The sequence below is a fragment of the Lemur catta genome, chromosome 20, assembly GCF_020740605.2.
Source record: "Lemur catta isolate mLemCat1 chromosome 20, mLemCat1.pri, whole genome shotgun sequence".
NCBI lineage: Eukaryota > Metazoa > Chordata > Mammalia > Primates > Lemuridae > Lemur > Lemur catta.
The window spans coordinates 5,994,784-6,007,762 of NC_059147.1; the positions used below are offsets into that span (position 1 = coordinate 5,994,784).

At 57.4% G+C, this 12,979-nt stretch overlaps 1 protein-coding gene across 1 annotated transcript in view; it reads right to left on the reverse strand.

Moving 5' to 3' along the window:
* Nucleotides 1-12,979, reverse strand: part of ZNF423 (zinc finger protein 423) — a 312,507-nt gene that overhangs the window by 244,697 nt on the left and 54,831 nt on the right. Inside the window, exon 2 of the mRNA XM_045533248.1 lies at nucleotides 10,823-10,882. Coding sequence (XP_045389204.1) covers nucleotides 10,823-10,882 — 60 coding nt within the window. The remainder of the gene's footprint in view (nucleotides 1-10,822; nucleotides 10,883-12,979) is intronic.

The window sequence follows — 12,979 nt, forward strand, 5'->3', positions numbered from 1 at the left end:
GGCAGGAGCTCAGGTGACGCAGGGCTCCCGGCGCAGATGGTGGGAGCACGTGGCGTCTGCAGCAGGGAGACGGCAGCGAGGACGGGAGGCTGCCTGGCCAGGCCTGAGCAGGGGAGCGGCCTGTGCCACGCAGGCCTGGGGCGGCACACACGGAGCAGCAGCGCCAGGCTGACCCCTCTCACGGGAGCAGCTACTCTGGCCTTCGAGGGCCGCCCAGCAGGTGGGGAGGAGATGCCCTGCCCCGCTTCCTGCCCCTGCCAGGCTGGCCAGGAGCCCCACAGCCAGCACAGGAAATAACAGGGGCCCCCAGAGGCCGCCCATGTAGGCCCCGCTCTGAGGCCGCCCGCGGAGGGAAGGAGGCCATTGTCGGCCTTTGTTTCAGTTTCCCCAGCGCTACCCGCGCTCCAAGGGGCTGCTGGGATCTCACAAAGCTTCCCCCCAACCTGCAGCTGTCCAGCCTCCCCCAGCCCTGACCCTGGGGACAGGCCCGCCAGGCCCCGGGCTCTTAAAGCAGCAGGTGCAGGGTGGAAAATGAAGTCATGTCCAAGTTGGGGGTGGGGGTTGGCGCATGCAGGCCACAGCGGGCCAGGCAGGCGAGCAGGCAGATGGGCGCTGGGGTCTAGGCCCACACCTGGGTCAGCCCAACAGCAGGGGTGCAAATCTTTGGATGGAAAGAATGTCTAGGGCCCTGAGGGCGTAACAAAGAAACCGAAGAAACAAAACGGAGAGCAAGGAGACAGCCGGACATCCTGAACTCCCACCTGGGCACTGTCCTGATCCTTCAAGGGAGAGATCCCAGAAACCGGCTTTCTCTGCTCACTTGCAAGCCTAGGGGTGTGGGGGAGTGAATGGTGCATATGTGTCCTATATGCATGTTTGGGTGTGCATTTGTGTACACATGTGAGCACTTGTGTTTGCAGCTGTGTGGGTGTGCATGTACGCATGTGCATGTACTTGGCTGTGTGCCTTGTGTGTGCATATTTATGCATTTGCATACATACATGTATAGTAGGGAGGGACACATATGTGAATGTGCATATGGTGGAGAGTCTGTACTTGCAAATTGTGTGTACATGTGTGAGTGTGTATATATGTGCATTGTGGGGGTTGTGTGTGTGTGTGTATGAGTGCATGCATCTATATGTATGTATGTGGTGTCTGTTGTGTGTGCACATGCATGAACACTCTGATTCGTGAGTTTACGTGTCACTTCTGAAGAGCACACTCAGGCTTGTGCCCATCCTAGTGGTGTGTCGCTGCCATGACCACAGAGAGCTCACAGCATGATCTAGCGCAACCTCGTTCCACAAAGACGCAGTGAGTCTCCACTGAGTCCCGGGCACTGTGAATCAGCAGCTACAGAAAGCGTGCCCTCGGCTCAGACACAGCCCCAGCTGGCTGGACGCACCACGCTGGTCTCTACTTCTCTGAGTCTCAGTTGCTCATCCGTGAGATGGGAATGATAATACTTCCTACTGTCTGTAGTTACCGAGGTTAAACGAGATGATGCATGCCAGGTGCACAGGCGCCTGCCCGCACCGAGTGAAAGCTCACTATATGGTTATTATTTTTTAATTGTTACTGTTACAGAAGTGCTAGTTACTGAGGATACAACAGTGAGCAAAGCAGGCACCGCCCCTGCCTCCACAAGTTTACAGGCTTCGTAAGGCATTTAGCCCTGAGAAGTAGGAGAGCATAAGGAAAACGTATTGTACTTGCCAGACTCGGTATCACTCTGATGTGCTAACTACTGCCAAGTATGGCCAGCAGCCATCAGTTAAAGCAATCAGCCACACAAACGAAAAGAATTATCAATGGGGGCAAAATAATGATTTCTTGAACCAGACAGGCATCAGTTAGCCAGGTTGAACCTAATCACACATGGTGTGTGTGAGTGTGTGTGTGCATGTGTGCACACCTGCCCACACACTCAAGGATTTTAAGGGAACGCCAGCCGAGATAACAGCAGCCTAACCCCTGCCAGCTGCCCACGGCCTACAGCAAGGCCCTGGCTGGCGCAGCACTGACCGTACCCCACCCCGGGCTGGGCCCTACAGCCTGTCCACCTGGGAGGCCGGCAGTGCAGTCAGGCTGACCATGGCCGTTTCCTTCCGGGCACTGGCCCGTGGCTGCACAGTCCATGTGTCCAGCCCCACCCAGGAAGGAGCCTGATCACATGACAGCCGCAGGGCCTCTGCCCTTCAGAGCAGACCCTGCCCACTTCCCATCAACCCCCACCCCACCCAGCCTTCTCTACCTGGAAGACAGGCCATGTCCCACCAACCAGGCTCAGCATGAACAACGACGGTCCCGAGGACTCAGTTCCACCCCAAACCTGCAGGAGGTGAAGGCAACACTGCCCTGCCCACTGTGGCCAGGCCCAGAGGCTGCCAGTGAAGACAGGGGGAGGACAGGCACGCGCCCATCTGAGCCTTCCCTGCCAGCCGTGCGGAGCCAAGATCGGAGCTCAGCTCCGATCCAAGCTTCCCCATCACGAGCGACAGCACAGAGTACCGGCTGGCACGCGAAGGCCAGGTGTGCCACGTGGGTGCCCTTGTGCAGTCCTTACAACGGCCGTCGGGAGCAGGACTACTATTATCCCACCTCAGATGAGGAAGTGGCAGGACAGAGAGGTTGAGTAACCTACTCAGGATCAAACAGCTAACAAGTATCTAGACCTTAAACCCAGATTTTGCTCTTTACAAAGTGAGCAAAAACCAGGCCCTGAACTGCCCAGGACAAACACAGACAAAGTTCTGCAACCCGGCAAACATTTGCCAGGCACCTGTCAACTGCCGAGCCCTGGCTGGGCTCTGGGGACACAGAGAATCAGACATGGTCACTGCCCCCAAGGAGTGACCAGAGCTGCAAGGGAAATGGATACAAGAGAAGGATCATGATAACCAAGCAGAAGGTGCCGGGGGCAGCAAGGGCAGGGGCAGGCGGCCCCTAGGCTCAAGGGCACAAAAATTATGGCAGGGCTATCATGGGAAGCTTCCTGGAGGAGGTGTCATGTAGGCTGAGCTTTCAAAGGATGAGAAGGAGCTCCACCAGCACGAAGGCTAAAGTGGGTGGGCAAGTGTCTGCAGACCAGCAGGACCACCACCACCCAGAATCCCAAGCCCACCCAGAATCCCAAGCCCACCCAGACCTGCTGAGTCAGAATCCGCATCTTGACAAGACCACCAGATTTGCACGCATGTTTGAATTCAAGCAGCGCTGGTATAAACCACCCTAGGATGCACATGGCTAGACAACAGGGTGAGAGTGGGATGGGCAGTGACCCCCCAAAATGCAGGAGGAGCAATGTCATCATCACCCCACCCCACACACGTGTCTGACTGTGGCCGTGGTGTGTGGCCAGGCTTCAAGTCACCGAAGAACTACTGATTTCCAACGTCCACCAGCAGGATGTCAGGGCCTCGGGGAAGGGCCGACACCCAGAGGTACCTCTTCCCTGTCCTCAGAGAGCATCCGAGCATTGGAGAAAGTGGGACCAGCCCCTGCTCGTCATTACAATCCTCATTACTGACGTCCCCGAAAGCCCAACAGCACCAGGACAGGACAACGGGCCTGCTGGGGTGGACAGCCCCAAACAGCAGGGCTGGGGGCCAGGCAACTGTGTGTAGACAGCAAGGGCCCAGTGGCAGAGCACCTGCTGAGTGCCAGGCTGGGGACACGAGACAAATGACACAGGGTCCCTGCCACTGAGGAGGTCACAAGTCCATCTCGAGAGGGTGGAAATCAGCAAGGCAAGTCCGACTCCATGCAAGTGACGCCATCACTCAGGGTAGGGGGAGGAAAAAAGGAGTCAGAAGGGACATCGGACCCACGTTCACTGACGCATGTCCTGGGCACCAGTGCACTGAGTGCTGAGCACATACATGCACACATATGCACCGGCTCTGCACACACATGTGCACGGCAGACACGTCAAGGAGGAAAGCCATGTACAGTGCAGCCCAGCAGGGACCCCAAGGCTGGTCCTGAGCCAGAGGAGAAGGGTGGGCAGGAAACAGCACGTCCTCCTCGGAGAGCTGATCCAAGGCAGCCCCAGAGGGCCCCGGAGACAGCACGACCGCGCACAGGGGGCAGGGGCACCGGGGCCCCAGGGGTGCGGTCAGGGCCACAGCCACCCGTGCACGCTCACACACGCTCACACACGAGTGTATGCGTCCGTGTGCACACATAGCGCAGACGCCCTAGCCCGTGGACTGCTCACCATGGTAACAGAGTGGCCACCTCTCAGCTCACGTCACCACCTGACGGTTTCTGAGGCCTCCCATACTGGGGGACGCAGCTCCAACAAAGGCCCGGCCCAGGCCGCCTGACCAGGGGTCCGCCGAGCAGAGCAGCCGGCACAGGCCTGCCACGCTGCTCCCCGGTGAGCGCGGGGCCACCGTGTCTTCCCACCCAGCCTGCCTGGCTCCACTCAGCGCAACTCCCCACAGACTCCCCAGCCGAGCTAATGAGGAACTCCCCAGCTGGCCCCATATAAAAACGCGTTTCATAAGTCTTTAAAATGCTGGGAAATTGTACACCTATTTCGTGAGACTTTTCTGCTCCTTTAAAACATCCCCTGGTCCCCATCGAGGCGATAACTGGGTGGGGGCTCCAGGACAAAAGGCGGGCAGCACCAGCCAAGCCAGCCTGCAGCCAAAGGGCGCCCGGGCAGCTCCGCCCTCGGTCACAGCAGCACAACTCTGGGCCGGCGTCCCTGCTGCAGGAGAGGGGCACTTGGCAAAGAATTCAAGGTGAGAGACCCTGTGGCAAACAGACAGCGACAGTCTCTCCAGCCTTGACTGAGGATTGAAAGAAAAGCTAAAAGGTGCTGGGAGCACCTAAGAGAAACGTCAAGGGAGAAAAAGACCCCACCCACACAGAGATGTCCGCCATGGCATTATTTACAAGAGCCAAAGCCTAGCAGCCCACATGTCCAACAAGGAGACGCAGTTAATGAAATTCGTGCCCATCCACTCGGTGACGAGTGCAGCCGCTAACGTGGAAGGTTTGGGGGCCCCAGGGTGGCACAGGGGTCAGGCCCACCAGAGCCTACAGCCTGGACTCCGCCTGGGCGGAGGGCGTGTGGACACACGGCTGGAGCTCGAGAGGGAGCGGAGGGAAACGGGAATTCAGCAGGCGTGTGCAGAAGCGCGAGGCTGCGGGTGGAGTTTCTGGGAAGTAGTTGAAATAATAAACACGCGCTAACAAAACACGAGGGGCAGGGAGTCGGCTCCATGCGGGTTCAGAAGTGCGGGCCAGACTGCACGGAGCGGCCTGGGCCCCGCCGGGACAGGCCCCGCCTTCCGGACGCTCCCAGCCACTCCACCAGCCAAACCTGGAGGTGAAGGACGGCAGGGCGAGGAGGCTGTCACCTCGACAGCAGCGCGGACCTGGCCACCCTGCCCAGCCGACCCTCGCGCAGAACCGGGCGAAAGGAAACAAGAGGCTTCCGTGCGTCCTTCCCGGGGAGCCCCCAGAACGCCATATGCCCAGATGCGGGCTCCAATCCCCCAGCAGGTCCCAGAGCCGCAGCCCTAACCCCGCCACCCTGCACGTGCCACCATGCTGGGACCCAGGTATGGGAGGAGGGCTGGGGACAGGGTGGGGCCGTGTGAGTCCCTGCAGAGAGCCTGGCCCACAGCGTTCCCCAGGCCTGGCCTTCGAGTACGGGAAATGTGTGCCCGGTCTTCAAAACGTGCACCTCCTCCCCTTCCGCAGCCAGCAGGGGCTGGCTCCGCTCAGACCCCTCCACCTGAGCCCGTGACCTGGGCACAGAACTGACGCCCCTCACCAAGTCCCCTCTAAAACAAAGCGCCTGGACCCACATTGTCACAGGCAGGTCTGCCATCTGCAGTTGAGGTGCTGTGTTTGTCGTGAGCCGCCTGGGTGGAAGTCCCTGCTCTGCCGCTTCCCGGCTGTGTGACCTGGAGGCAGGTCGCTAGCACCTCTGTGCCTCAGTTTTCTCATCTGTACTTAAAAAGCACAGGGAAGGAGTCTGGCTGCTAGAAGCACCTTGTAAGTGGGAGTGACAGTTTCCATTAACCAGGACAACGAGGCCTGTCGCGTAGCAGGAAGGTCTAAACTCTGATCTCAGAGCAACACTGATAAGGTCTCGGGCTGCTGGGCCAGTGCACAACTGATGATAGCCAGTGTTTCTCTCAAACCACAAGTCTGTCACCACGCCAGAAACAAACTTAGCCAACTTGCCCAGGCATCGACAACGAGCATTTGTGAACGAATTAACCGTGTCCCATCTCCAGACGGCCCCAGACCTTCCTCCCGCTGCGTCTCCCCGACTCGGTCCAGAGCTGCCATGTTGGAAGGAAGCCCTGTGGCAGACGCCACCCAACCGTCCCGGAGCCCAGGCTGCAGAGGTGGGAGAGGCCCGTGAGACTGAGCTTGCACGGTCACACACAGAGAGCACCTTCCGCTCTCAGCTCAAACTCAGTGACAGGGGAAGGGGAGGGAAACTACCGTGTGGTTGGGTTGGTTCCCTGAAACCCCACAGTGTAGACGTCAGGGTCATGCGCGTCGTTTCTGGTGCCTGCCGCTTAGCGATCTCATTCCAAAGGGCTTGTGGGAGGAGGGAGGAGATGCGGAAGGAAGGACGGTCTCCACACCAGGCATGGGCTGAGGACGCCGGCAGGAGGGTGGGTCACGGTGCTGGGGGCTAGAACATCAAGCCTAAGCAACGGTGCCTCGGTAAAAACACTCTCGGCAATCTCCTCCTGATTGGTAGCCAGGCCAAAACCAGTTGGTAGGAGGATTTTCTTTAGCCTGAACAATGCTTTTTAAAAATATGAGATGCCCAAGTAGTTCACACCAACTAGGAAGGCTGGAATAAGTGTTGGCAAGGATCTGGAGAAGCTGGACTCATACATTGCCGGTAGGGACGGACAACGGCGCAGCTGCTACGGCAGACAGTTTGTGTGCACCTCGAAAAGGTAAACATAGAATTACCATGTGACCCAGCAATTCCACTCCTCAGAATATGCCCCAAAGAACCAAAAACAGGTGTTCAAACAAAAATTTGTACAGAATGTCCACAGCAGCACTCTTCACAGCAGCCAAAGGACGAAAACAGCTCAGATGTCCACCAGTGGATGAACGGACACACAAACTGTGGTCTGTCCACACAGTGGAGTATTATTCAGCCCTAAAAAAGGCTGAAGGATGACACCTCCTACAACGTGGAGGCCAAATGAAAGAAGCCAGTCCGTAAAGATTTCATATTCTATGATTCCAGTTACAGGAAATGTCCAGAACAGGCACGTGTACAGACACAGACAGTAGACAGGCAGTTGCCTGGGGCTGGGAGGGTCGAGGTGAGGGCCAAGGCCACAGGGTTTCTTCCCAAGGTGGTGAAAACGCTCCGAGTTACCTGCGGTGTTGGTTGCACATATCTCTGAACCACTAGAATTCATTGACTTCTGTATTTTAAATGGGTGAGCTGTATGGTATGTGCATTATATCTCAATAAAGCTGCTTTAAAAAGATATGAATTGCCCTTTTTTAAAAGAATCTGACAGATTTCATATGAAAATATACCTTTCTGTCTTGTCTTTTTAAAACTTGGAAGACCTTTGCCAGGCGGTGGCTCACACCTATAATCCCAGCACTTTGGGAGGCTGGGGTGGGAGGATCGCTTGAGGCCAGGAGCTCGAGACCAGCCTGGGCAACACAGCAAGTCCCTGTCTCTACAAAACATTTTTTTAAAAATTAGCCAGGCGTGGTGATGCATGGTGTAGTCCCAGGGAGGCTGAGGCAGGAGGATCTCGTGAGCCCAGGGGTTTGAGGTGACAGTGAGGACATCCACATTTCTAAGGCGCTCGCACCTATGGTCTGGGACCAGGTGGGAGACGATGGGTCGGGGGGGCAACACGTGATCCCCTGAGATCACAGGTGAACACTGTGTATGTTTGGGAAGGGAATCTCCACACTTCCATTGCATGCTCAGAGGCATCTATGGCTCAAACGGGTGAAGAACCTCTCCAGCTCCGCACCTTCACGGCACTCCCGTAGCCTGGCTCTGAATGCAGCCCTCCTTCCCCTGGGGTCCTGCCATCAGCAGTGCCACCTGCCAGGCAAGAGTGGGCCTGCACTCCCTGCCCCCAAACCCCGCTCCCGGGCTGGAGAACACTGCCATGGGCTGATGACTTTGCTCCCCTCCCTGCTAGGCTAGGCTGGGCTCTCCAGCACTGTCAGGGCCCCGGCTCGAGGGCACACATGCATCAGGCCTGGTTGCTCCCAGGGGCGGGTGGCCATAGGGTCCCCACTGGCAGAGGGGCCAGGGGAGGCCGGGGTGAGTGCAGAAGCGCGTTGTGCGTTCTGCCTCTTCACTGGAGTCCCTCACACTCCCAGGGCCAGGGCCAAGTGCGGAAGGGAAGCATGCCACGAAAAGCTTGCACCCCAGGCCTGCTGCACCCCCAGGGAAGAGGGGCTGCCCCATGCCTTACAGCTCTTCACTGCTGCTGGTAAGACGCGCTAAGCCCACGGCCACCTCAGGTCCGGGTGAGCAGAATGTAGCCACGTTCTGCAGCCACGGAGCCTGTGCCTCCAGGGACCTTCCAAGAGCCCCCGCGATGCTTGGCCTCCAGGTCTCTGCTCAGCACCCCGCCTCCTAATGCCAGGCAGTGCAGGGGTTAAACCACAGGCTCTGGCTGCGGGAGGACCTGGGTTCAAGTCTGCCCCACAGCTCACTGGCTGGGACCTCGGACACGCTATGGAGCCGCTCCGAGCCTCCTTCCCTCGTCTGCCAAAAGAGGATGGCGACTCTCAGCAGCAGGGCCAAGGGTGGCTCGGGGAGGTTTTGCTCCCCCATAATCCTCCCTGGCACCTGCCCCCATTCTCTGATGTGGCCAAGTGACATTTTCGCAGTTGAATGAAAAGTATTAGACAAAAGCAGCTTTCACCGGGCCTCTGGCCCTGTCCTCCACCACATGGCCACCCCTAAACCAGCCCACGGAGCAACGACAGCGGTGCTGCTGGAAACGGCACCCGCCTCGCAGAGCTGTCATGGCAGCGCAGTGAATGCTGCGGTAAAGCGTTCCCTCCGTGCCTGGCACACACTGAGGAGGTGCTCGGTAAACGTGGCATCGCCCAGGCCCAGGGCCGCCTCCCACACTGACTTAGCCCTGCCACCCAGGATTCGAGCCATCTCACAAGCCCCACGCACCGGGAATACAAGCTGACTTCTGGAGCCCAAGTCCAGCAGAACTGGGAGGGAGAATTGATCACATGCATGCATTATGAAAAAAGTCATCAGAAACGGGCCAAAGAAAACACAACAATTCATGGCCTGGCTGTGGCTTATCCACTGCCCGGGATGCTTTGCCCTCCCTTCCCCAGCACTGAGCAGATAATCCAAAGCTGACTGGCACCATGGAAAGCCACGGCGCGGAGTCCCCGGGGCTGCGGGGAACTCACAAGGAGTGCACCTCTTCCTGCACACGCATGTGGGGCACGCGCAGCCCCTGGCTGGAAACGGGCAGATCCCACGGCTTCCGTGACTCCCGGGCACCCCAGAGAGGCCCGAGGCTGGCTGTCCAGCTCCAGAATCACAGAACTGAAGAGCGCAGGGCCCCAGCACAGACATCACGCCTCCCCCTGCAGACCAGGGCACGCCGCACTGCCTTGGGCAGGCAGCCCGGGTGCCCGATGCCCCGGCCCAGGGCTCTCCGTCCTCCACAAGCACCGCCAGAGCCCCCTGCACCCCAGCGCTGTTCCCACCTGTCCGTAGCGACTCCCCACTAGGGAGGCAGGACCTTCTGTGGGCAACCCCGGGCTGATGTGTAACCATTAAAATACTAAACGTTCATATGCCTGATGTCTAAAACCACGTTTTTAGAACTATTGACCAAGAGCAAATCTTTCTTCCTGCCTCAGTTTCCACAACTAAAAGAGGAGACTGGACGAAATGACTCATTGGTAGGTCTCCCCAGGCCTTACGACTGCACAAGTCTAAACAGGCCCCAGCTCCCATGGACCCAGAACCAGCTACTCGGGATCCCAGGACAGGCCTGGCACCAGGCAGGGAGGGGACAAGGAGAGCCCAAGCACCTGCAGGACAGGGACCGGGGCCCCACCGCTGAGAGAGGCCCTGGCCGGACACAGGGCACCCAGGGAGCCCAGCCCCCACGCAGGGGCTTCCAAGACCCCAACGCCAGTTCCAATCTCAGGCTCCAGGTACAAAACTTCACGGTTAGGAAAACCTCCTTCATCCAGCTCTTTTTACAGCTGGGAAACTGCGGTGCAGAGAAGACAAAGAGCGTATGCAGAAACCTGTCTCCCGATTGCCACATCACCCCCTCACCCCATGATGGCCACGCACCCCCAAGTCTGAGCTTCCCTACCACCCACCCCGGGAGGCAGGAGCTCAGTCTGCCGGCCCTGAGAGTGCAAAGCAGCCCCTTCCGGGAGGGGAAATGTAGGAATTCTGATTTAGATTGGAGTTTAAAAGTCCTATTAAAGTGGCTTTTATGCAATTAGACTGGAATGAATGTGCAGGGACGCCCATAGCAGGGAGCCTCCAGGCCCGTGCAGTGGGGAAATCACCGCCCATCTGAACTGTGCCCACAAGAAGGAAACGTGGCCCTCGGGAGAGCGAGGGAATATTAGTCTCTGTGTGTAATAGATTTTATTGACCATATGGAACTGATATAAAAATCGTGTTGCACGGAGTAGTCTGGACTGGAGACAGGAATGTGACATGAAGAATATCGTTTCCGTAACCAGCTGGGTGGCTTTCTGAGTTCCCGGGCCAGCCCCCCAGGACCCCCAGGACCCCCAGCAACTGTCCGTCCGGCCCCTGGGCATTTACCTGCTGCTGTCACGGAGGAATCCCAGGCCAGCGAGAAGTCCGAGGCCTCCCCCTCTTCAACTGAAAGAGAGAACAGAGATGGGCCTGTGAGTTTGAGGCAGTGCAAAGAGGTCACCAGGTGGGGCCCAGGGCAAGGAAGAAGGGACATTTGTGGGGTCCTTATTATAACACCCACAATCAGGGGGCCGGGGGTAAGACCCACAAAGAAGCCTTTGTTGGTTTCACAGAGATGTAAAATGATCAGAATAAAGCATGAAAAGCGAGTAGGTGCTGGGTCAGTTACGGTTTCCCCAGCCCCGCGCCCCTGGCAGACCCCACCAACCACTCACAGCGCTACCCCAAGAAATGCAGTTGGCTGCGCTCAGGGGCTGGCACAGAGCAGGGCGCCAGTCCCCACGCGGAGACCCAGCCCACGGGCCGACCGCGGGACACGCCAGGGCCGCGGGTTTGCGCACAGCAACTCACGGGCCGGCGACCTGAGAAGCCAGCTCTCCTTCCCCCTCCCCACCCCAGACCCCGCAGAAGGCTGGGCAGAGACGGGTGTCCCCAACGCGGCACACTGCGGCACGTGAGCCCAGGCTGGAACATGGGAGAAACCCTATACGGCATAATAACGCTCTTGTCCTGGAATTAATCCCAGTCTGGGGCATGTAATAATATTAAAGCTGGGTTATGGACTTTGTAAATGGAACTTTGTTTAAGCCAAAAATGTGCATACACAGTATTTTTCAGATTTAACGGGCTTTCTGGCTCTACACACGTGCAGGCTGAAGCTACCACGTACCACCCAGTTCTCTCTGCACTGCCGACGTCCTTGCGGGTGCTACACGGGTGACGCAGACATGGCACTGTGCCGAGTGCTTCTCTGCCATCACTGAGCTTAGTCTTCCTCAACGGACTCTCAGAGAGGTGCAAGGACGTGCCTGAGGTCTTACCCCTAGTAAGAGCCACGCAGAGTTTGGACTCGAACCCAGGATCATCTGTCAAAAAGGTTATTTCTGCAACCACTGTACACTGGGGCACAAAGGATTCTGTCCAGAATCCTAGCAACACAGGACAGGGGAGCAGCCCCCTAGCCCACCGCACGGAAGGCAGGCACATGCCAGGTGGGCAGCCAGCAGGTGACAGGAGCAAGCAGGCCGGCTTGGGGTCAGAAGCCGGGTTCTAGCACCGGGCAGGGCCTGGCTTCAAATCTCAGCTCTGCCTCTTTCTAGCTGTATAACCTTGAGCAAATAATCTAACCTCTGGGTTTCTGTTTTTCCCATCTCAAAAATGGAAAAAATAATGGTACCCAAGCCATAGGGCTGTTGGGAGGATTACGTGGGATGACGCCTGCATGGCGCTGTGTGCTGTGCCCGCACAGGGTACCTGCCCATAGTGTCAGGGCCATCTCTGCTGGAACACTGGCCCAAGCACTCAGGTGGGTTTGGTGCCACGTCTTGGAGCATTGGGTGCTGAGTCTGCCCCCCATGGTTGTCCAGCCACGGTCTCACACCCCCACCAGAGCCTCGCGAACGCGTTTCTTATAATCCTCAGACATGGCCCCCGAGAGAGAATATCCACGTCAATGAACAGCAGGCCACGGAATGCAAACGAAGGTTCTGTCTTTTCCAAGTTCGCATCCTGAGAGCAGAGACTCGGAATGGAGACAGTGAACTGTAGAGATGAGTAAGCTGGGACTGAAGCTATTGTTCTACTTAGCTGGTTACGGCTGGGGTGGGCTTGCAAATATGCAGATTTGTAAATATGAATCAAGACCTCATGTCAGACAAAATTTATACGATTCACTAAGATGACTCCAACCAGACAGCCTCCGACACATGGGCGGCTAATGCTTAAAGCCATCGCAGCAAGCCACGCAGGAAAGGGCATTGTTAATGGCACCCGTCGCCACACCGAAAGATCAGTTTCCCTCCTATTTCATCTTTTACTTACACACACGCACACACGCACACACACACACACACACACACACAAACACATGGTGCTTCTATTAAGAGACTGCTAATTTGTAAGGTCACCGTGCTGCCATTTTGTCAGACACCGTCAACAAGGTCTACGTGGACCCCTAAGCCTTGCCACCCACAGGTCATCAGGATATTGACATGACCCCAGCTCTCCTTTGTCCTGTGTATCCCCAGGTATCAGGACAAACAG